The sequence below is a fragment of the Cervus elaphus genome, chromosome 22 (genome assembly GCF_910594005.1).
Source record: "Cervus elaphus chromosome 22, mCerEla1.1, whole genome shotgun sequence".
In the NCBI taxonomy this organism is placed as follows: Eukaryota; Metazoa; Chordata; class Mammalia; order Artiodactyla; family Cervidae; genus Cervus; species Cervus elaphus.
This window is the reverse complement of record NC_057836.1, coordinates 28,129,416-28,152,202: the sequence shown is the minus strand read 5'-3', so window position 1 is coordinate 28,152,202 and position 22,787 is coordinate 28,129,416. Positions and strand designations below refer to the sequence as shown.

At 37.9% G+C, this 22,787-nt stretch overlaps 1 protein-coding gene across 1 annotated transcript in view; it reads right to left on the bottom strand.

Annotated features, from left to right (window-relative positions):
- Nucleotides 1–579: 579 nt before the first annotated feature.
- PIK3C2G (phosphatidylinositol-4-phosphate 3-kinase catalytic subunit type 2 gamma) overlaps nucleotides 580–22,787 on the bottom strand; it is a 410,949-nt gene continuing 388,741 nt past the window's right edge. Inside the window, exons 32-33 of the mRNA XM_043882432.1 lie at nucleotides 11,913–12,038; nucleotides 580–1,096 (exon numbers count right to left, since the gene is read on the bottom strand). Coding sequence (XP_043738367.1) covers nucleotides 944–1,096; nucleotides 11,913–12,038 — 279 coding nt within the window. The 3' untranslated portion in view covers nucleotides 580–943. The remainder of the gene's footprint in view (nucleotides 1,097–11,912; nucleotides 12,039–22,787) is intronic.

Below are 22,787 nucleotides of genomic sequence, written 5' to 3'. Positions count from 1 at the left end.
TCCCCTGCACTGCAAGGCAGATCCTTAATGACTGAATCACCAAGGAAGTCCCTCCAGGATTGTTTACTCAGGTCACGATGGGTATGAAAGTAGATTCAAAAGTAAGAAAACTTTTTGTTGTACAGAGAAGAGGTTTTGATCAGAGGGGAGAGTTTCAGAGTTTGAGATCTTTGAATTAAGGCACAACAAAGTTTAAAATGTGATAATGCCTCTGATTGGGTGAAATCCAGTGATGATGAGCATTGGAGAGGGTAAAAAGCTACAAAAATTCTTCCAAAAATTGGATTTAAGAATTTCAGGCATTTATGCTTGTTTTTTCTGTTAGAAAATAACTATTGTATTCTGCCAGAGCTTACTAATGCCTTCAATAAATATAAGATTACAAATGGATGTGTAGGTATATGTACTTAATTCAAAATTTTTTCCCCAATTATTTTTATTAGTTTGAGGCTAATTACTTTACAATATTGTAGTGGTTTTCGCCATACATTGACATGAATCAGCCAAGGATTTACATGTGTTCCCCATCCTGAACCCCCCTCCCTCTTCCCTCCCCATCCCAACCTGTTTCAGATATACTTAGGTATTGAAGTGATGAGATTTATTTGCTTGTCTTTTTTGAAAACTACATTAAAAGTATTGCTTTTAACTATAGGCACATAATTATAAAGTGAACGCATGTTTGATTTAAAAGATACACTAGAATGTCCTTTTATTATTTTACATATTGAATTTACACAATCAATTGGAGAAATGGTTCTAAGAAAACAATGAAATACACATAGAGAAAAAGTAACTAAAAACATTGATTCTGATTTCTTTTCTCTGTGTCCTTAATATACCACACTACCTTTGATTAAAAAAATTCCTGATCTTGTGATAGAGAGGCCCCAAAGTGAAAAAAATATGAGTAGTTAATGAAACTGTATGTTCAAAGCAATGCTCAAATTATACTGTTACCTAGTGGATACCATTTTTCTTCATTGAGCATGACACTGCAGAGTTGGATGTTAATTGCTCCTACAAATGTGGTTTTGCTCTTTACAATAAGCATTAAGACATGTCCTTGGAGCTCTGTGACTTCATCATATACTACCTGAAAAGGGAGAGAATTTTGAAAATATAAATCAGATATGCTTAAATGCATCTTTTAAAAATATTGCTTTTAACAAAATAATTGCATCTCATATTTTGTACCTTGGAATGGACAGGTTAATATTGTTATAATCTTTCATTTCTAACTCTTAATTCTGAAGACCTAAAGCTTCTGCTAACATGAAGGAGTTTAATGACAAAGTATTTCTTAAGAAGCTTAAAATTTACTCTGATTCCATTAATAATTGTCTATCCCAAATTTAATAAGACTGCAAATCATTCTCTAGGAAGAAATTTAAATACTTACCACCTTTAACTGTCCTTGAATTTATGTGCAGCATGGAGCCTTGAGCACTATTTTTCTTTGTTGAAGGCTAATGGGGAAATCAGACCAATCTCCATGATTTCCTTGTGTTAATTTAATGTAGTCCAACAATAGTTCCTTCTCCATGTGAAGCAGTCATACTATGGTTACTTTAATTTATTTAAAATTGTTTAATTTTTAGTTATGAAAATATATGCTCATTAAGTAAAATATGGGGATGAAACAGAAACGAATATAAAAGAAAGGAGATTTTTATATTTCTACCATTAGGAGATAATTATAGTTAACATTTTGATGTGCTTTTTGTTTTCTATATATAATCACTTTTTAGACTCTGAGCTATAATTATGCTGTGTGTACAGTTTTGTGTGTTTCTTCTTTTCATTTACTAGTCATATAACTATTTTTAAGGAGAGAGAACTATTCAACTGCAATTTATACTATCCAAGAAGTAAGTCATAGGCATTATCATTAGGTGCCTGCAGTGGTAAAAGAAACTTTGAAAAGTGCAGGATCAAGAAGTTAGTTATACATCATAAAAGGAGGAGATTGCTGTGTATAAACCCAACGTGGTTGCCAGGGAAACTCCTTATAACACATTTAGAGGAGTTTCATATGATGCCACAAATGTGCTTGCTTTTTATAGTGAGGCTACAAGATAGAAAGAAGTGCTTTCTGTGTATGCAAAGAAGAATCAGAGGAAACAAATTGAGAGGAAAGCCTTGAATCTTCTAGGAAGCCTGCTCAGTGTGTATGGATGTGATTTCCGGCCATCTTAAGTTATCAATGAAATTCCACTAAAGATGAATCTGCTAGCTGCTCTGAACACTGATTTACTTATCAAAAAAATAATAACTCAATTAAGGGACATGAGATACAATACAGGATGTTGATCCAGTCTATAGTATTTCTTGTGACAGCTCCTGGCTACCTACTCTTCTAGTATCTTGCTCCCATTCCAGGCAGGAGATTACCTTTTAAATTCTTGTGTGTGCATGCTAAGTCACTTCAGCTGTGTTCGACTCTTTGCGACCCCATGGACTGTAGCCTGTCAGACTCCTCTGTCCATGGGATTCTCAGGGCAGAACTGCTTATTCAAGTTATTCCACTTAATTTCTTGAGTTCCCCTGGCTAGTAAAAGATTTTAAGGGATGCCTTAAAAATTTCAAAGTCTTACCAATGTAATTCATCTTTAATGGCAAAGAGAAGTCTAACATGGACTCTGAATCACTCTTATCTCCTGAACACTTATCTTTCCAGGAATTCAGAGTAAGCTCCTTTTCCCCTTCTCTATGGTGGTTATTTTGAACTGTCTGAATTATCCTCTATTTTCCTTCCCACAACACATTCGGCAGATACACTCAATTCCTATTTTACAGAGGAAATAGACGAAGGGGCCCTCAAAGTGTATAAAGAAAAATGGAACAGCTCTGACCTTTAGGCCTTTGGAAAATCTGGTTTCAGAACACTGGGCATCTTATAAATTAGTGCTAAAAATGTAACTTTCTAAGAAACATATTAATGATACATATTTATTTAAATCTGTTGTCAACTATAGTTCTTCCTGTGTTTACAATGGGGTTACATCCTGATGGGCTTATAAACCCATGGTAAACTGAACAGGTGGTACTAGTGGTAGAACCTGCCTGCCCATGCCGGAGACGAAAGAGACCCAGGTTGGATCCCTGGGTTGGGACGATCCCCTGGAGGAGGGCATGGCAACCCACTCCAGTATTCTTGCCTGGGGAAATTCCATGGACAGAGGGGCCTAGCGGGCTACTGTCCATGAGGTTGCAGAGTTGGAGACAAATGAGCAACTGAGCACACACATGCTTAACCCATCGAATATCATAGCTTATCCTTATCTACCTTAAGTGCATTCAGGACACTTACATCAGCCCACAGTTAGGCAAAATCATCTAACACAAAGCCTCTTCTATAACAAAGTGTGTATGTCTCATGTAATTTATTGAGTATAGTACTGAAAGTGAAAAGCGGAATGGCTGGCTGGGTACAGAATGGCTGAGAGAGTATTGGTTGTTTACTCTCATGACTGAGAGCTGTGGCTCGCTGCCACGGCCCAGCATCAGGAGAGAATATTCTACCGCGTACTGATAACCTGGGAGAAGATCAGAATTTGAAGTACAGGTTCTACTGAATGCATACCGCTTTTGTAGCACTGTAAGTTCAGAAAATTTCAGGTTGAAACATCTCAAGTTAGGGGCCTTCTGAATGCACTTTCTTATTTGAATATGGTGATAATATTTACCTTTTAGCATTGTGAGGAAGAATAAAATGAGAGAATGAATATAATAAGCCTTGGTGCAGAACCTGGTACATAGTAAACACTAATGAATTATAACCAAAAAAGATCCATCAAATACAAAAAAAAAGAACAGTCATTTCTTGGTATTTTTGCCTTGAAAAGTGAAACTGTTAGTTGCTCAGTCATGGCCGACTCTTTGTGACCCCGTGGACTGTAGCCCACCAGGCTCCTCTGTCCATGGAATTCTCCAGGCAAGGATACTGGAGTGGGGGCGATCCCCTTCTCCAGGGGATCTTCCCAACCAGGGATCAAACCTGGGTCTCCCTCATTGCAGGCAGATTCTATACCGGCTGAGCCACCAGGGAAGCCTATTTTACCTTAGCTGACTGGAAATAATAGTGGTAGACAAAATTGAGTTTCCAGCTATTTAGCAAGCTGAATTTCTCTAATACACGATGCTGGAAATTAATTGCCTTCCTGGTTAAAATACAAACATTTGCACTCCAAAGTTTATATTACTATGGATTTTTTTCTTATGCTTCATTATGTAAAAGCTACTTCTCTTGGAAGTGTTTTATAACGTGTAATCATTGCACATCATAGATGATATATACATATATTCTAATTGCTTTACTTCATCCATAATGTTATTTAAAAAATAAGCACTTTTTTCTTCAATGCAATGAATAATTAGTGTGTAATGCTAGAGATGTACACAGATGACTATATTCTTTGAGACTTATCACCAAATGATTTAATACGTATTCTGCCTTAATAATGCCCCAAAATGCACAGCTCTTTTAATTTCACTTTGTAGTACTTTTTACCCATAGGCATGTGTCAGGTCTTTACTGCCTTCTGACAAACACTGAATGTGTAAGTTTGACACTGTTACATCAAGTAGAACACTGTTTAGGGTAATTTAATATCTATTAACATATGCAAGCATTCACTGTGTCATTTGACACCAAGTTCTAGTAAATAATTCTAAAGAGTATTTGAATGATTGCAAGGGGAGGAAAATAGTAAGGAAACTGAATTGTGCTTAAGGCTGGTGAGAGGAGTGAAGAGGCAGGACTGTGAAAGGGAGAGTGAAAGCCAGAACTCTCGGGGTGAGCGAGGCAGGGGCAGCACAGAAAGTTTAGTGGGGTCAGTCAGAGCTCTGGAATCAGGCACTTCTGGACTTGAAATTTAGTTACCGAACCCTGATCAAAATATCTACCTCAAGGCCTCGGGGTCTTCCTCTACAAACAGAATTATCATTACTTTATGACTATGGAATGAGAGGATGTTACAGACAACAATAATCATTGCTTACTGAGTATACCACACACCTCATTCTATGCTAGATATTCATGCACATGCTGAATATTTTAAGGCACATAAACTACATAGAACATTCTTATTCTGTCCTTTCTAATATCGCCTCTATACTTTATAGTAGGATAATGTCTAAGAAAGGAATATAATGTCAGTTACTATATACAGGATGGATAAACCACAAGGCCTTACTGTGTAGCATATCAATATCCTGTCATAACCAGAATGGGAAAGAATATAAAAAAGAATGTCTGTGTATGTATAAATGAGTCACTTCAGAGATTGGCACAACACTATCAATCAATTATACTTCAATTAAAAATAAAAGAAATACAATGTGCAAAATACATGGACTATAACAGTATAATTCATTTTTTAAAATTGAATCTGTACTTCTAATGAGTCATAAAAAAAATGATGGTTCTTAACCAGATAACAAAGAGAGCAGAGTAGAAAGGTCAGTGGTAGCAGAGTTAGCAGCCCACTCTGCTTCTGGAAGACGTGGAGGGCAGTTCTGGGGGCACTCCGACCCCAGCCCCACCCCATCCTGAGCCCATTCGTGTCCACCGCAGGGCTCTGTACGTGAGAAGGGTTTTCAGGAAGGCGGCAGGCAGTCCTGTTGGGACCACTCTGGAGAGCATCAAGGTGATACACTTGGCCTTGTGTCAGAGCTTTAGTGTCTGAGGGGTGGATGCTGAAGGGACGCTTGGCAGTCGTCCTGACCCAGCCTCTCTCAGGTCTGAGGATTGGGGAGAAAGAGGCTTGTGAATAACACCTGGAAGAACTATTTTCCTGAAAAGCGTTTTGAAGTGATGCAATATGATATTCCCTTTGAATTCCGCTAAGAGGTTTATATAAGAAGAGGAGTGAAGTCGTTCTCTCCCACTCCCCAGACCTCTGCCTGGCTTTGGCAGTTTGAGAAATCCCAAAGTCCCTGATGTAGCAGCCCTCAGGAAGCAAACAGGAGAAGTTAAATACAAGGTCGATGCCATGTGATAATTACCAGGCTCCTCAGAAAACACATACAGTTGGCCCTCTGTAGCCATGGGCTCTGCAGTCATCGGCTCAATCAACCACATATCAAAAAATATTCAGGGAAAAAATTTCCAAAGTTCTAGAAAGCAAATTTGAATTGGTTGCCTACCAGCCACTATTTAAACAGCACATACATTGTATCAACTAGATATAGTTTAATGTAAATGGGAGGATGTGTGTAGGTTATATGTAAATATGCCATTTTATAGAAAGAACTTGGGCACCCGAGAATTTTGGTATGCTCGGGAGTCCCGGAGCTAACCTCCCCTGCAGATATGAAGGGATGAGGATGTCTGTATAAGGTGTTGCTAAGAAGCACAGAAATAATAGAGGGGACTTGGCACAGAGATGGGGGCCTACATCATAGCTGAAGGGGAGAGAAAGTAAAACCACAGTTAAAACCAGTGCCCTTTCTGGGGGTATTTCTTAGAAACATTCTTGTATTGATACAGACACAGCATAATGGGAGAAAAATTAAAATACTATAGTCTTACATGCTTACTGAATAAAGCAGGTAACAAATTAATAGGTAAAATATGATCCCATTTTTGTTAGAGAATGTGTCTGTTGAGAGAAAGAGACATAATTCAGAAAGAATACTTGTTAAAATATTAACAAGGGCTCCTAAAAAAGATAATGTAGTCTTTTTCTTCTCATGGCTTTCTCAATTCAACCACTTCCCTGCCAAGTTTGTTTATATGATGATTGTTACTATTAAGGCAGTCACTTACCCGTACATGAATTCATCTTCCTGCTCATTTGGATTATGTATGAGTTGGAGTTTGCTATGCATAGACTTATGGGCTTCCCAGGTGGTGCTGGGAGAAGGCAATGGCACCCCACTCCAGTCTCTTGCCTGGAAAATCCCATGGACGGAGGAGCCTGGTAGGCTGTGGTTCATGGGGTCGCTAAGAGTTGGATACGACTGATTGTCTTCACTTTCACTTTTCACTTTCACGCATTGGAGAAGGCAGTGGCAACCCACTCCAGTGTTCTTGCCTGGAGAATCCCAGGGCTGGGGGAGCCTGGTGGGCTGCCGTCTATGGGGTCGCACCGAGTTGGACACGACTGAATCGACTTAGCAGCAGCAGCAGCAGGTGGTGCTAGTGGTAAAGAATCCACCTGCCAATGCAGGAGGCTTATGAGATGTGGGTTCCATCCCTGGGTCAAGAAGATGCCCTGGAGGAGGGCATGGCAACCCACTCCAGTATCCTTGCCTGGAGAATCCCATGGACAGAGGAGCCTGGCAGGCTACAGCCCATTGGGTTGCAAACAGTTGGACGCAACTGAGCATGTACATATATCTCTAGTGGTTGACATCATGGCAAATAATAAAATGTTAAAATATCTTTCCTTACTAAATTATACATATAGTTGAATATATATAAATGTTTGCTAGTTTTACATTTTTCCACATACACAAAAAGTGTCACTTATGGAATTACCCCAAATATTTAATTCCACAAATCTTTTTAGAAGTAGCTAAGTTTCAGAGATACTAAGAAAGATAAGACTTTTCCCTTGTCCTCAAGAAGTTTTCAGTGTACTAAAAAAAATAACTGTGTAGGACTGAACAAGAGATGGTAAGTGTGGTGTTAAGAGTCAGGGAAGGAAGAGTGGTTCACAGAGTCCATATTTGAGGGGAACCCCAAAGTTGGCAGAGAAGGGCAGGAGGGCGAACAACCTCATGAGCTCAGTCACAGAGGTCATGGGGATTACTCAGGGAATGACAAGCTGTCTGATGTGACTGGAGAATATGACTAAGTAAGGGGCAATGGAAGGCATGAGCAAGCAAATGTTCCTGACTTATTTTTGTCAAAGGTGAAAAAGACATTAAATGTAAGAAGAATTGCTTTTTCAGTGGATGGTACTGGAATAATTGGCATTCATAGGCAAAAAAAGTGAACCTTAACCTAAACCTCACACTTTATTCAAAAGTCAACTCAAAATGAATAATGGACTTAGCTGTAAAATATAAAATGATAAAATATTTAGAAAAAATACAGGAGAAAATCTTTAGGAAGTGCTAGGTGAAGAGTTCTTAGAATTGCCAGCAAATATGCAATCTATAAAAGAAAAACAATTGATGAATCAGATCTCATCAAGATTAAAAACTTTTACTTGTGAAAGACCCTGAGAAAAGAATGGAAGGTCAAGCTACAGACTGGGAGAAAATATTTGCAAACCACATACCTGACAAAGGTTATTGATAATATATAAGGAACCTCAAAAATCAATAGTAAACATAAGTAAAAATGCAGACTCTCTAATTAGAAAATCTACAAAGACACAAAGACATATTTCACCAAAGAAGATATACAGATGGTAAATGAGCACATGAAAAGAAATTGAAAGTGAAGTTGCTCAGTCGTGTCTGACTCTTTGCAACCCCATGGACTATAGCCTACAGCACTCCTCCATCCATGGGATTTTCCAGGCAAGAATACTGGAGTGGGTTGCCATTTCCTTCTCCACATTAGCTACTAGATACATGCAAATGAAAACCACAGTGAGCTATCACTCATTACCTTTCAAATGAACTAAAACTAAAAGTAGTGATATTTTTATTTGATAAAATAAAAATGATATCAAATGCTGGCAGAGATGCAGCGAAACTAGCACAAATACTGCATTGGGAGTGTAAAATGATGTAGAAAAAGAATATGACAATTTCTTGAAAAACTGTATATGGCATTATCATAATACCCCAGTAATTACATCTTGAGCATCTCTCTAGAGAAATTACAACTTATATTTACACAAAAATCTATACATCAGTGTTCAGAATAGCTTTGTATTGCAGTAGCCCCCAGCCAGAAACAACCCAAATGTCCTTTAATTGGTAAATAGTTAAACTTTCATACCTCCCTGCCATGACTACTACTCAGCAGTGAAAACAGTTGCTACATGCAGCTACTTGGATGGATCTCTCCTGAGATGTATAGTAAAAGAAAAAAGCCAACCTCAAAATGTTACAGACTGTATGATTCCATTTATATAACATTTGAAATGACAAAATTATAGACGTAGTGAATGTATTAAGAGTTGGGCGGGGAGTGTTAGAGTGGGAAGATTGACTGTGGCTTTAATAGGATAGCACCAGCATTTTGATAGAATAGCCTATACCGTGATTGATTGTAGTGATCACACAAACCTATATATGTGATATAAATGCATGGAACTAAATACACACATACATAAGAACACATGTAAAGTGAGAAATCCTAATAAGGTCAGTGGATTGTACCAATGTTAATTTCCTGATTATAATATTGTCAATAGACAGGCAAAGTGTTACCATTTTAGGAAAAGTGGTTGAAGGGTATTTGAATTCTCTCTATATTATTTCTTCCAAATGCTTGTGAATCTGCAATTATCTCAAAACAAAAATTTTTTTAAAGGTATATAAGGATGATATTGCTCCAGAGACAACTTTGGAAAATTACTGATTCAAATTTGAAGGGCTGTGAATGCCACACTTTGGATTTTGGATATTATCCAGTAGGTAGTAAGGAACATTTGGAAAAAGTTATGTAGGAGAGTAATAAAAATAAGTAGTTTTTGATACTTTAGATAGAGATTTGAGTGGTTTAACTGAAAAGTACAAGATGGACAGATAGGAAGCTATTATATTAGCCAAAGTTACGAGACCTTTCACCAGAGAAACAGTGATGGGACACAGAGGTGAAGATGGATTGAAGAGGCAGATGACTGCTCAAGGAAAACTGACAAAACTTAGGGATTAACTGGACTTGTGAGTGAGGAAGAGAGTGATGTCATTAGTATCTTCCCAGATGACAGTGGAGGGAAACCTGGTTTAAAAGGGCCTAGGAGGCATCCTAAAGGGGCTCTTTCTTTCTTTTTTTTTTAAATTTTATTTATTTATTTTTTTATTATTATTATTTTTTTCCAGTGGGTTTTGTCATACATTGATATGAATCAGCCATGGATTTACATGGCTCTTTCTTTTTTAATTGGAGTATAATTGCTTTGGGCTTCCCTGGTGGCTCAGAAAGTGCTGTGGCATCTTTGTCTCTGTCTCGGGTCACTTGCTGTTAGAGAGGCCAGCACCATGTGGTGAAGAACATCAAGCACACATGTGGCTAACACCTGAGACCTCCTCCAGAGCCAGAGAAGAAGTGAGGCTAGGTGAGCATCTGAGTCAACTCAGAAAGGACTCTTGCAGCCCCAGTCAGTCCCTGGATCAGGAAGATCCCCTGGTGAAAGGAATGGCTATCCACTCCAGTACTCTTGCCTGGAGAATTCCATGGACAGAGGAGCCTGGCGGGCTTCAGTCCATGGGATTGCAAAGAGTCAGTCACAACTGAGTCACTAACACTTAACTTTTGTAATTGCTTTACAATGATGTGTTGATTTCTGCCGTACAATGTGAATTCATCTATAAGTATACATATATTCCCTTCATCTTCAGCTTTCCTCCCACCCTCCCTGATATCTCAGGGGCTTTTCAATAATCAGGTAAAAGTACAGGTTTAAAGGGCTTCCCCGGTGGCTCAGTGATAAAGAATCTGCCTTCCATCTGGAGACCTGGGTTCAATCCCTGGGCTGGGAAGATCCCCTGGAGGAGGGCATGGCAAATGACTCCAGAATTCTTTCCTGGAGAATCCCCGTGGACAGAACAGCCTGATGGGCTACAGTCTACTGGGTCACAAAGAGTCGGACACGACCGAGCATGCACACACAGGTTTAAAGCTTAGGAAAGAAGCCAGAGTTTGAGGAAATAATTGAGATGCAACCTTCAAGTAGGTAATAAATGAAAATCTGCAGATCCATAAGATCATTTTGAGTGTATATATCAAGAAGAGATGAGGTCACATCATGGAACTCCAGTAAATAAATATTTTCAGGGGAAGAATGGCAATGAAGGAAAATGAGAGAGTGATTAGAGAAAACAGAAGAGAATTAAGGAAGGGCAGAACTCAAGAAGCAAAAGGGAGGTGTCAAGAAAGAGGAAGCAGTTAAGTTAATAGAGTTGCTGTCTAACTGCTCAGGAGAGGACAGCCCGATGGATCACTGGACTGAACAATTAGGAGTCTTCTGGTGCCCTTTGAACAAAGCAGCATTGGTCAAGGTAGAATCCATGTTGCAAAGGATTAAAGGGTGAGAAGGAAGTGAGGAACAGAGAGCAGGAAATATGCCAAGTTTGCTAAAGTGTGGAGGTGATAGCAAGAGGAAAAAAAAAATTTGATGCTTTAGAAAGGCTGAGTTGAAGCCCTTTTATTTTCCTTAAGATTTCAGAGTTGAGGAACTGGAAAGGTAAGCAAAGAATCAGGTGATCAAGGTACAGAGGAGATGGGAAAGGATGGAATCAAAAGAAAAATGTAGGGTTTGCCTGAGAAAGAATGAGAGGATCGGATGTTCAGATTGTATACTACAAAGGAATTAGAGAGCTATATATAATATAAATTAACTTTAATATAATGTGTGCTTTGTACTTGTTTATTTTTTTCAGTTTTTCAAAGGAGATTTTATAATGTTTATTGCTGTACAATAGATTAGACTATGATAAAGTTATCAGGTAAGGAAAACGAGGGAAAGAAAAGCTTGTTAGAGAAAATAAGATGGAGTCAAGGATAATGTTAGGAGGTGAAACAAATGCCATAAAGTCTTGGGCTCTTGCTGTAAGCTAGCCACAATTTGAAAATTGGTTCATAAGCACTTTGAAAGCTGTATTTTCCTATTTCTATAGCATCAAGAACAGTGAGTGGCACACAGTGGCTATTTTGGGAAACATCTTCCCTTTATGAAATAATGCTGCCAATTACTACAGATTTTCCATATTTCGTTGTGAAGCTGAAAAATGGTAAGAAAAAATACAAAGTGACGGGACAAGAGATGAATCATACTTACAATCTCATTGTAAGTGGGGTCGGTACATTTTGGAACAGATTTTGTTTTCCTCCTCCGGGCTTCACTGGGATATGGTAAAAGATAAAATTCAACATGTGCACTGGGCGCGGAGCCATCTGGGAGATGCTGCAAAGGAAAATGGTTATAAATATTAATGTGCATGGCTATCAAAGAAAACAAATACACGGCTACTAAATATCTAGACCAAAGACAGGATCAAGATTTATTACAGTCACTGTTTACCAGAAAAGAAGAGAACAATCAAAAGAAATACATCAGAGCTCAAAAGGAATCCCAAAATACAGTTTAAAGGAGTAAAACAGTCCATCTTAAATTAAGCCCCGTGTCAGAGAGCTACATTTAAAACTCCAGTAAGTATGAGTTACTTCAGTTTTTTGTAGTAAAAATGAAATTTGCATTTTTGACAGAAATGGTCAAGAGATGACTATAAGCCACTGGCTGAGGACCCAAGTGCCTCAGGGGACTGTACACCACTTGAAAATAAAAAAAAGAAAAAAATTCAAGTTTAACACCTAAAATAAGATGTAGAATTGAATGACATGTAAATGTATATTGCATAATATCATATTTTCAGATAGAATTTAATTAAAATATCAATTAGACCTACTTACAAGATTTTAAGGTAGTTATAATAACTTTATTATCTGAGTCAGGGGTTCCCAACCTCTGAGATCTAATGCCTGATGATCTAAGGTAGAGCTGATGTAATAATAATAGAAATAAAGTCCACAATAAATGTAATGTGCATGAATCATCCTGAAACCATCCCCCACTCCAGTCCGTGGAAAAATTGTCCTCCACAAAACCAGTCCTTGGTGCCAAAAATGTTGGGGAGCACTGATCTAAATTACCCTAAAATATATTGGATGATCCTTTCAAAATTGTCTTCTGTGGCACTCCCAAAGTTGTGTGAGTTCCGGCCTGATTGGTGGATCAATGATGCTAAATCTATAGCTCTCTGGACCCCCTCTCTCTAGCTTAGCCTAACAGCCTTCCTCCCCCTGAACTTCCCCAACTGGCTTCAGAATGTCTCCCTTTTTCAACCTTTCTTCTTATGAATATTTTTATTTCTTAATAAATTTGAAGACAGAGTATACTCTTAAAAGTTCGGAAACAACTGTACTTCAGAGAAATGGGTTCTATCTTTGTGACCAAATGGAGAGAAAATTGTACGAGAAGCTATGCATATCTCGCTTGATAAAATGAGAAATGTTTGTGTAATTTACATTTAAAGTGGATGATCTGAAAGTCACAATTGAGGAGTTTAAATGCTTATCTTGGTGAATACATCCTAACTACTAAATCAGTGGTTTTCAACAAATTCTGTGAATGACAATGACATTCACACATCAACATCCAGTGCCATCCCCAAGGTCATTAGCTTGAATTTTATATCGTTCTTTGACACTTAGAAAAGCATATTGGAAAGTAAGGAGAGTAAGGAAATATGATATACATTATTATAGGACTAACTTCTATTCTGTTCTAATTTACATAGTAAAAAATCATGTCATTAGGAGAATCTGGGTCTTTATTATTATTCACAAATTAGATAAAATACATCTGGATACATGCACATGTCAAAATGATAAGATCATCAAAACTGCTGCTTTGGATGGTGCTCAAGATACCCTGCTCCACTCAAAACCATCCCCCAGGAGGAGCTCTGAAATTTGTCATTGACACAATGGAATTTTCTGTGACACAGAAAAACATTGCTATTAATATTTGAGAGAGCTGATTTTGTGTGTGTGTGTGTGTGTGTGTGTGTGTGTGTGTGAAAGAGAGAGAGAGAGAGGAATGAAGGCAGTGAAGTGTTTCTGCTCTGTGTAATTGTCTCTCTTTTCTACCACTGGGCTTGAGCATTCCATACCTATAATCACTGTATGTGTCATCTTAGCGGTGACATCTTAGAACTGTGGTTCTGGGATAGGCTTTTTGGTTGCACTGTGGGCCCCCAAATTTCTCAGCCGTGTGACTCATTGGAAAAGACCCTAATCTGGGAAGGATTGGGGGCAGGAGGAGAAGGGGATGACAGAGGATGTGATGGCTGGATGGCATCACCAGTCGATGGACATGGGTTTGGGTGGACTCCGGGAGTTGGTGATGGACAGGAAGGCCTGGCATGCTGTGATTCATGGGGTCGCAAAGAATTGGGCACGACTGAGCAACTGAACTGAACTGAACTGAACTGTGGCTTTTGGTAGATAACTTCTCTGTGGATCAGTTTCCTAACGTCTTAAATGGGGCTAAAGGTGGCATTGATCTCAAAGTATTCAGAAGATTAAATAAAATAAACCATGTAATGTGAGTATGTTGATGCTGCTGCTAAGTCACTTCAGTTGTATCCAACTCTGTAACCCCACAGACGGCAGCCCACCAGGCTCCCCCATCCCTGGGATTCTCCAGGCAAGAACACTGGAGTGGGTTGCCATTTCCTTCTCCAGTGCATGAAAATGAAAAGTGAAAGTGAAGACGCGCAGTCGTGTCCCACTCTTAGTGCAGCCTACCAGGCTCCTCTGTCCATGGGATTTTCTAGGCAAGAGTACTGGAGTGGGTTGCCATTGCCTTCTCTGAATGTGAGTATAGTGCCTGAAATAGAGTAAGATTCAATAAATGCTTCCTACTATTTTTATTTTCTATAATTTGAATAAGAATACACTATATGCACGACTGAGCGACTGAACTGAACTGAACTGAACTGATATGCACTGATTGGACTAGATGGCCCTAATGTACTCTGACATTTGAGAGCAGGATTTCTCAACATTGGCACTATTGGCACTTGGGGCCAAGTGAGTCTTTGTTGTAGGGGGCTGTTGTGTGCCCTGAGGACATTTTAACAGCATCACTGACCTCTACCTACCAGGCTGCAGCAATACCATCCTCCTAGTTGTGACAGCAAAGATGACCCCAGACAGTGTTAAATGACCCCAGGGGGGCAAAGCTGACCCCAGTTGAGAACCACTGATATTGATGACTCTCAAATTGGAATCTGTAATTCAGCCTTCAGATTCCAGCTCTTCCTATGAAGAGCTCTACAAGTAGGTTATACTCTAACCAAAATCCATCTTCACTTTCCTCACTACTCCAAAATTGATTTTTTTTCAGCCTGTTGAAATTGTATTAAATGATGCAGTTTCATTTCTCCAATATCTCCAATATCTCCCTTGTCACTGATTTTCAAATCCTGGTATGTACCAAGATCAACATCATCCCTTTTTGCCTTAGTTCATTTGCCACCATAGATCTTTATTCCCTAACTTACCATTAGATTTTAATGACTTTTTTGTGTCCCGGTCTTCCCACTTCATTCCCTCATTTATTCTGTTTATCACTGATGTATTTAACCTTCCTGGAAACTGTTTTGACTGTGTCACTTTGCTTCTCAGAACGTTTCAAGGATTCCCCGCTGAGGGATAAGCTCCCAATCATGGAACAGAAAAAGTATTTTGTACACCAGCTTTTACCAGGCATTTACTAATTAAGGGTTTGGGCTTCTGTTTCCAGTTAGTGTCCTCGACAAGATCCTTGAATATCTTATTGTTTTCAGAATAATAGAACAATTTAAGTCAGAGATGCATTTGATCTGAGCAGCACAGTTAGCCTGTCCTTAGGAGCTGTAAATGCAGACATGGATTTCTCAAGTCTTTAAGAGAATCTTTTTTTCCGCTTAATGAATACGCTTAGAATGCAGGAGACCCTGGTTTGATTCCTGGATAGGGAGGATCCGCTGGAGAAGGGATAGGCCACTCACTCCAGTATTTTTGGCTTCCTTTGTGGCTCAGCTGATAAAGAATCCACCTGCATTGTGGGAGACCTGGGCTCCATCCCTGGATCGGGAAGATCTGGAGCAGAGAAAGGCTACCCACTCCAGTATTCTGGCCTGGAGAATTCCATGGACTGTAAAGTCCATGGGGTCGCAAAGAATTGGACGTGACTGAGCGACTGAACAACATAGCTGATTCACTTGGTTGTTCAGCAAAAACTAACACAACACTGTAAAGAAACTATATCCCAATTAAAAAATGAGAGAAAACGTCGACTGCAGGGTAAAGTAAATGTGTCTTGGGGTCTGCTTCCAAGGTCTGTCCTAGGGGTTTACCCTGAACGCAGAGCTATCTGAAGGGATTTCTCTGCTAGAACTGATCTTTTCATGCACACCACGGCATCAGGAATGTATCTGTTAAAGTCTGTTATGTTCAGTATCTTAATGTAGCTGATCAGTCAGCTACATCATGACCCAGGGATGGAACCCAGGTCTCCCACATTGCAGGCAGATTCTCTACCGTCTGAACAGTATCTTAATGCTTCACTTCAAAACCTTTGACTTTATCTCATCTCATCTCTCAGATCCTGTTAGACAGTTAGATCCTTATGACCCTTTCTTACTCCTGTTTTTGCTCCAACTGGAGCTAGACTGTATTTGTAACATAACTACTTGCACTCTGTCTCAGAATGAATCCTTGGTCACCATTCTTCTCGGAGACTTGATCTCTAATTGCTGTCCTTTTCCTGAGACCTTGTTTACGCTTCTGTGATAGTCCTCTCAACCCTCCGGACTTCACTAACTCATTAAAAATCTCCTTGACAATAAGCACAGCAGGTTATTTAAGTCTGCTCCTAGGAGCTAATGATTATCCAACAATTTCTTGGGGGCCTAATAGATGGCGGAGTGTGAACTAAAGTCATATTTTTGCACTACATTCCTGTGCCCTCTTGCAACCACCAATATGTTTTCTTCTCCATGTCCTGCTGTGTGGAGTACATGGAAGAAACAGGAAGAGGTACATTCAGTTTAATTGAAGGAGTGCCTTATGGGGGACTTTGTGTAGGGGCAGGGGGATGGCCCCACATTAGCAGCAAGCACTCCCTGCAGAGGAAATAAATATGTCTCACACGTATTTACTATTTTTTCAAACATATGTAGGTGCTTTTGTTAACACAATTTTATTATTTAAAAGCATGGCTGCATTTATAGTAGTTTTAAACATTTTTTGTATTTTTTAGATATATCAGATAGCAAAAGGATTTCAATGACATCTGAGAAATCAAAAACATTTTTGCTTATCTAAAAAGAGGCTCCTCTAGTTGAAAAGATTAGAAACAAAAGTCTTAGGATATTCTTAGCTTTCACTGGTGGAAGAGCCTTCCTTCTCAACTGAAAAGTGAAATATAGGGGATTCTTAGCTTGGTTATTATTTTAAATTAGAAAAAAATATATATATATAAACATATATATTAGTGAATCTTTATTCACAATGTGTGTTTAGTCGCTCAGTCATGCCCGACTCTTTGCAACCCCCTGGACAGAAGCCCACCGGGCTCCTCTGTCCACGGGATTCTCCAGGCAAGAATACTGGAGTGGGTTGCCATGCCCTCCTCCAGGGGATCTTCCCAACCCAGGGACTGAACCCAGGTCTCCCACATTGCAGGCAGATTCTTTACCATCTGAGCCACCAGGGAAGCCCTTATTCACAATGTTGACTTCTAAATAATGTTGTTAACAGTTGTGTGAGTGTGCAACGTTGCTTTGGTCATGTCTGACTCTTTGTGACTCCATGGACTGTAGCCCATCAGGCTCCTCGCTTCACGGGGATTCTCCAGGCAAGAATACTGGAGTGGTTTGCCATGCCCTCCTCCAGGGGAATCTTCCCTACCCAGGGACTGAACCCAGGTCTCCCACATTGTAGGTGGATTCTTTACCATCTGAGCCGCCAGGGAAGCCCAGTGCCACCTAGGTAGCCCTGCTAATACTTAAACATGTCAAATTTCTGTCTTCATTTCTTGCCTTAGGTTGCACACAGCGCTTCAAATAGTTTTCAATGTTACTTTTGTATTTTTTGTGATCAGTGGATGAAAGTATCTTGAAAATATAATTTATCAATAGTAAGCATTAGTTTGTTGGTATAAAAAGAAAACAAAATATAAACTGTAAAGTAAATAAAACCATCTTCACATTGTAGGGCATGCCAGCAACTCTTCATATGAGTGTATGAAAAAGACTTTTATCTTTCATACACAGTAATAATAATAAGAGCTACCACATAGTGAATGTTTAATTTATTTAAAGCACTCTCTTAAAATAATCCTTGAGCTAGTATTGTCTTTATTTTATTCAGGAGGTTTCAATGTAAAGCCTATGCTTTTATCTACTACCCTGTAAGGTCTCTCTAAAAAGAATGTAAAGAAAACTGACAGATTCAAATTAAGAGCACTTCTAGATCAAATTTTCTTAGTTATGTGATGAAGGTACATGGTTTAAAAATATCAGACACTTTGGAAATGTCTGTAGATTAATTCAAAGTTTAATTGTATTTAATAGGTTATTATCTTTTTGATGAATAATTTATGAGAATTTTCCACCAAGTTTTTTTTTTTTTAACTTAAATGTTTCCAATCATAGGGTAATATAGGCATTGGTAGAAATCAACTGAAGATGATTAAAACAAGATAGGGCTATCAAAACCTGAGGTCTATGCCAGAAACAAAACAATGTAATAAAAAAGCATTTCCCTCATTTATGTGCCTGCCAAATGGCAATTTTGAAACTCAGGCTGGCCATCATGAAGAGGGTGTTTTTATAAAATGACAATGTACATTAAAAGTACAGGAGTACAATAAGAATGCTTGTGATGTATGGTTTGCGGTTTGCCTCAAAGAAGTGGTGGAATGGCTTTTCCAGTCTTTGTGTTAATTTGTATAAAATGGGATGATTTCAGGTCTTCGTGAATTCAATTAGGATGGTATTCTGCTTCACATCACATCAATTTAAGCCTTTAATAGAACTTATCATCAATAGGTGATTTCCAATAATTTTTTTAAAAAATCAAGCTACCGTATGTCTAGCACTTTGGATGTTCTGAGAGAGGACACAGAATAGTGATCAAAATAGTTTCTGCCTCCAAGGCAATAACCAACTCATTGGCATGATCATCTTGTATCATATATATATATATATAATATATATGTATCATATATTTAATATATATTATATATATATATATTAATCCTCTACTTAATATAGTTAGCAACCAGACAAAAGTCACAGTCTAGTAGATAGAACTTCTTTTCTGACTCAGTACACATGGATTGAATTGCTTCTAAAAGTTCAGAATTCTAACTAAGGCTCCAGACTTTCACTGAAGTATCTTGTGAAGCTTAAAAGTTTTTCCATTTCTCAGTCTTAATAACATGTTACAAGTAAGCCATTAAATCTCATTTGCTTTTTACAGCCTACTCTACTGAAGAACTGTTTGAGTTAACTGGTAATTAAAATTTTTTTTACAGTTGCATTGAACCACTGTAGATGATTTCCAATTTCCAAAGCCTTAGCTTCTATCCACAGTGCAGAGGAAACTAAATACAAGTAAGAGACAGACTGTGTTTTGTTAGTGATTGCTGAGGAATTGTGATGAACAGATAAATACTGGAAGGTTAGCTTTATGATGTTATATTTGATAGGATGGGAGAAAAGGATGAACTATAAAAAGCAGAAACTAGTAACTTAGAGATAAAATGTAACAGTTTTTTTTTACCCATATACCTCAAATATTTGCCTTGATCATGTCCAACTAAACAGGTTTTATCATGATTTGAATAAAGAGAGATATATGATGTACAGGTGTCAATAATCTGAGTATTATGGCCAATATGCTAGATCAGATCATCAGGACTGAGTTATGAGGGGTTGGAATGATGAATTATATCTAACAAAGTTAAAAACAGTAGACTGAATGTCAAGTTCTTCTTTTGGGCCTGGAAAACTCATTCTGCAAATCCAGGGTGTGAAATTCTTTTTGCTTTCCTTCATTGGAATAGGTATTTTTCTTTTGTTGCTGAAGGGCATATGCCATCTGCAGAATTCTAAATTGATATTCCTTTTTATTTTCCAATTCTGTTACATGTTCCCCTGTCTTTTAGCTTTGGTTATTTCTTGCCTACATTGTTTCATTCTTCTTCTACATGCCAAGTGTTCTTTTTCTCTAGCTCTTTCACAATTTTTTTCCCACTGTCTTTGGTTTTTAGCAGTTTGAGAATAATATATAAATGCATGCCTTTGTTTGAGCTTTTCTTTTTGGTACTCAATAAGGTACTTAAATTTATAAATGTATGCCTTTCACTAAACTTTTTAAGTTTTTGGCAATTATTTCTTCAAATATTTTTTTGCCTCAAACTCTTACTTCTGTCTTTGGAGTTCAGAAACAAATGTGACCTAATGTTAGATCTTTGAGTATTTTCCCACAGACCTCTAAAATTCTATTTTTCTTTTTCTAATCTTTTTTCTCCATGTTATTTAAATTAGATAATTTCCCTTGATCTATCTTCCGGTTCACTGACTCTCCCATCTTCTCCATTCTTCTCTTGAGTGCAAGATTTTTAATTTTAGATATTTTATATTTAAGTCCTTAAATTTATACTGGTACTTTTGAAATGAAGCTTATAATTAATAGACCATTAATAGAACAATATCAATATAACATTATGTTAATTTTAGGGGTATAACATAATGATTTGATTATGATGTCTAGTTTACACCCATGACCATACAGGGTTAAATTTTTTCTTGTGATGGCAAGAACTTTTAAAATCTACCCTCCCCAACTTTCAAATATACAATACAGTATTATTAACTATAGTCAGCATGCTGTACACTGTTTCCTCAATGATTTATGTATTTTATAACTGGTGGATTATACTTTTTGATGCCTTTATCCATTTCACCCCTTCCCTGACCTCTGGCAGTCACCAGTCTGTTCTCTGTATCTATAAGTTTGGTTTCATTTTGTCTAGATTCCACATACAAATGAAATCTGGTGGTGTTTGTCTTTCTCTGCCTGACTTGTTTTGCTAAGCACGGTGCCCTTAAAGTCCATCCATGATGTCACCAAAGACAAGATTTTATTCTTTTTATGGATGAGTAATATTCTATTGTATGACTATATACTTTCTTTATTCATTCATCCATTGATGGACACTCAGGTTGCCTTCACATCTTGTCTACAGCCAATAATGCTGCAGTAAACACAGAGGTACACATATCATTTTGAATTAGCATTTTCATTTTCTTTGAATAAATATTCAGAAGTAAAATTGCTAGATCACATGGTAGTTCTAGTTTCAATTTCTTCAGGAAACTTTGTCTTTTTTTTTTGGATAATAGCCATTCTATTTGTGAGGTGATATCTAACCATGATTTTGATTAGTATTTTCCTGATGATTAGTGATGTGGAATACCTTTTCAAATACCTATAGGCCATCTTTGGCCAAACAAAACAAGTATGTTTTCTTTAGGAAAATGTCTTTTCAGATTATCTGTCCAGTTTTCAATTTGCTTGTTTGGTTTTCTTGCTGAATTATATGAGGTCTCTGTATATTTTAGATATTAGTCTTTTACTAGATATCTGTTAATCATATATCTTACTCCCACTCAGTAAGCTGCCTTTTCATTTTGTTGATGGTTTTCCTTGCTGTGAACAAGCTTTGTAGATTGATATAGTCCCACTTGTTTATTTTTCCTTTTGTTGCCTTTATTTTTGGTTTCAATTCCAAAAATCATCAGTAAGATCAATGTCAGGGAGCCTTTTGCCAATGTTTCCTCCACCACCCCCCCCAGGTGTTTTATGGTTTCAAGTCTTACATTCAAGCCCTTAACATTTTGACTTAATATTTGTGTATGGTGTAAGATGGGCTGCCCTGGTGGCTGAGGTAAAGAATCCACCTGCCATCAGAAGAGACTCAGGTTCGATCCCTGGGTTGGGAAGATTTCCTGGAGAAGGAAATGGCAATCCACTCCACTATTCTTGCCTGCACAGAGGAGTCTGGCAGGCTATGGCCCACGGGGTGGCAAAAGAGACAGACACAACTTAGCGACTAAAGAACAACAACAGTATAAGATGGTGACTCAGTTCCTTTTTTTTTAAAGCATGTAGCTGTCCAGTTTTCCAAGCACCATTTATTAGACTGTTTTCCCCTATTGTATGTTTTAGGCTCATTTGCCATCAATTTGTTCTTTCTCAAGACTGTTTTGACTATTTGGGGTCTTTTGTGGTTCCATACAAATTTTAAGATTGTTTCTTCTGTTTCTATGGAAAGGCCATTGGGATATTGATAGAAAACTTATTCAATATTGATTGAATCTGTAGACCACTTTTTAGTATGGACATTTAATGTTAATTCTTCCAATTCATGAATATGGAATATTTTCCATTTACTTTTAATTCTTCAAATTTATTTTGGTATCTTATGACTTTTCTGTGTACAGGTCTTTCACCTCCTCGGTTAAATTTATTCCTAGGTATTTAATTCTTTTAAATGCAGTTATACTTGGGATTGTTATCTTAATTTCTCTTTCTGATTGTTCATTATTACTATAATCAGGTGATTTATATATATGTGTGTGTGTGTATTTTCTGCTTTTTGGAAGTTTGCTTCATGCCATTTTGATTTTAGGAAAAACCTCCATTATCACCTGTTTTTGCTAACTGAACAAAATCCAGATAATTTTCGCTTTTACAAGGAAAGGTGAAAAGTGAAGACAGCATTCAGTCTTTTTGGGGGGCAACAAACTGTTCATAGCAGTGCTCTCGTTGCTCAAGGTAGCGTGAACCCTGAACAGTGAGGCTGGTGCTGCCAAGCTCATTTCCCAAGAACTACACTCAGCACTTCAGTGTCAAGCTGCCATAGCTCGGACCTGTCTGTGAGCATGGGTGCTTTATCTTGATTTACTCTGTGAATTTGTTAGCAAGATGCAGCCTAAAGTAATTGCTTTTTCATTTTCGCCATTTTGGCTTACTAAAGATTTCATAGGAATGCCCTATTTTTGGATAGTGAGGGAAATTCAGTGATTTCGTA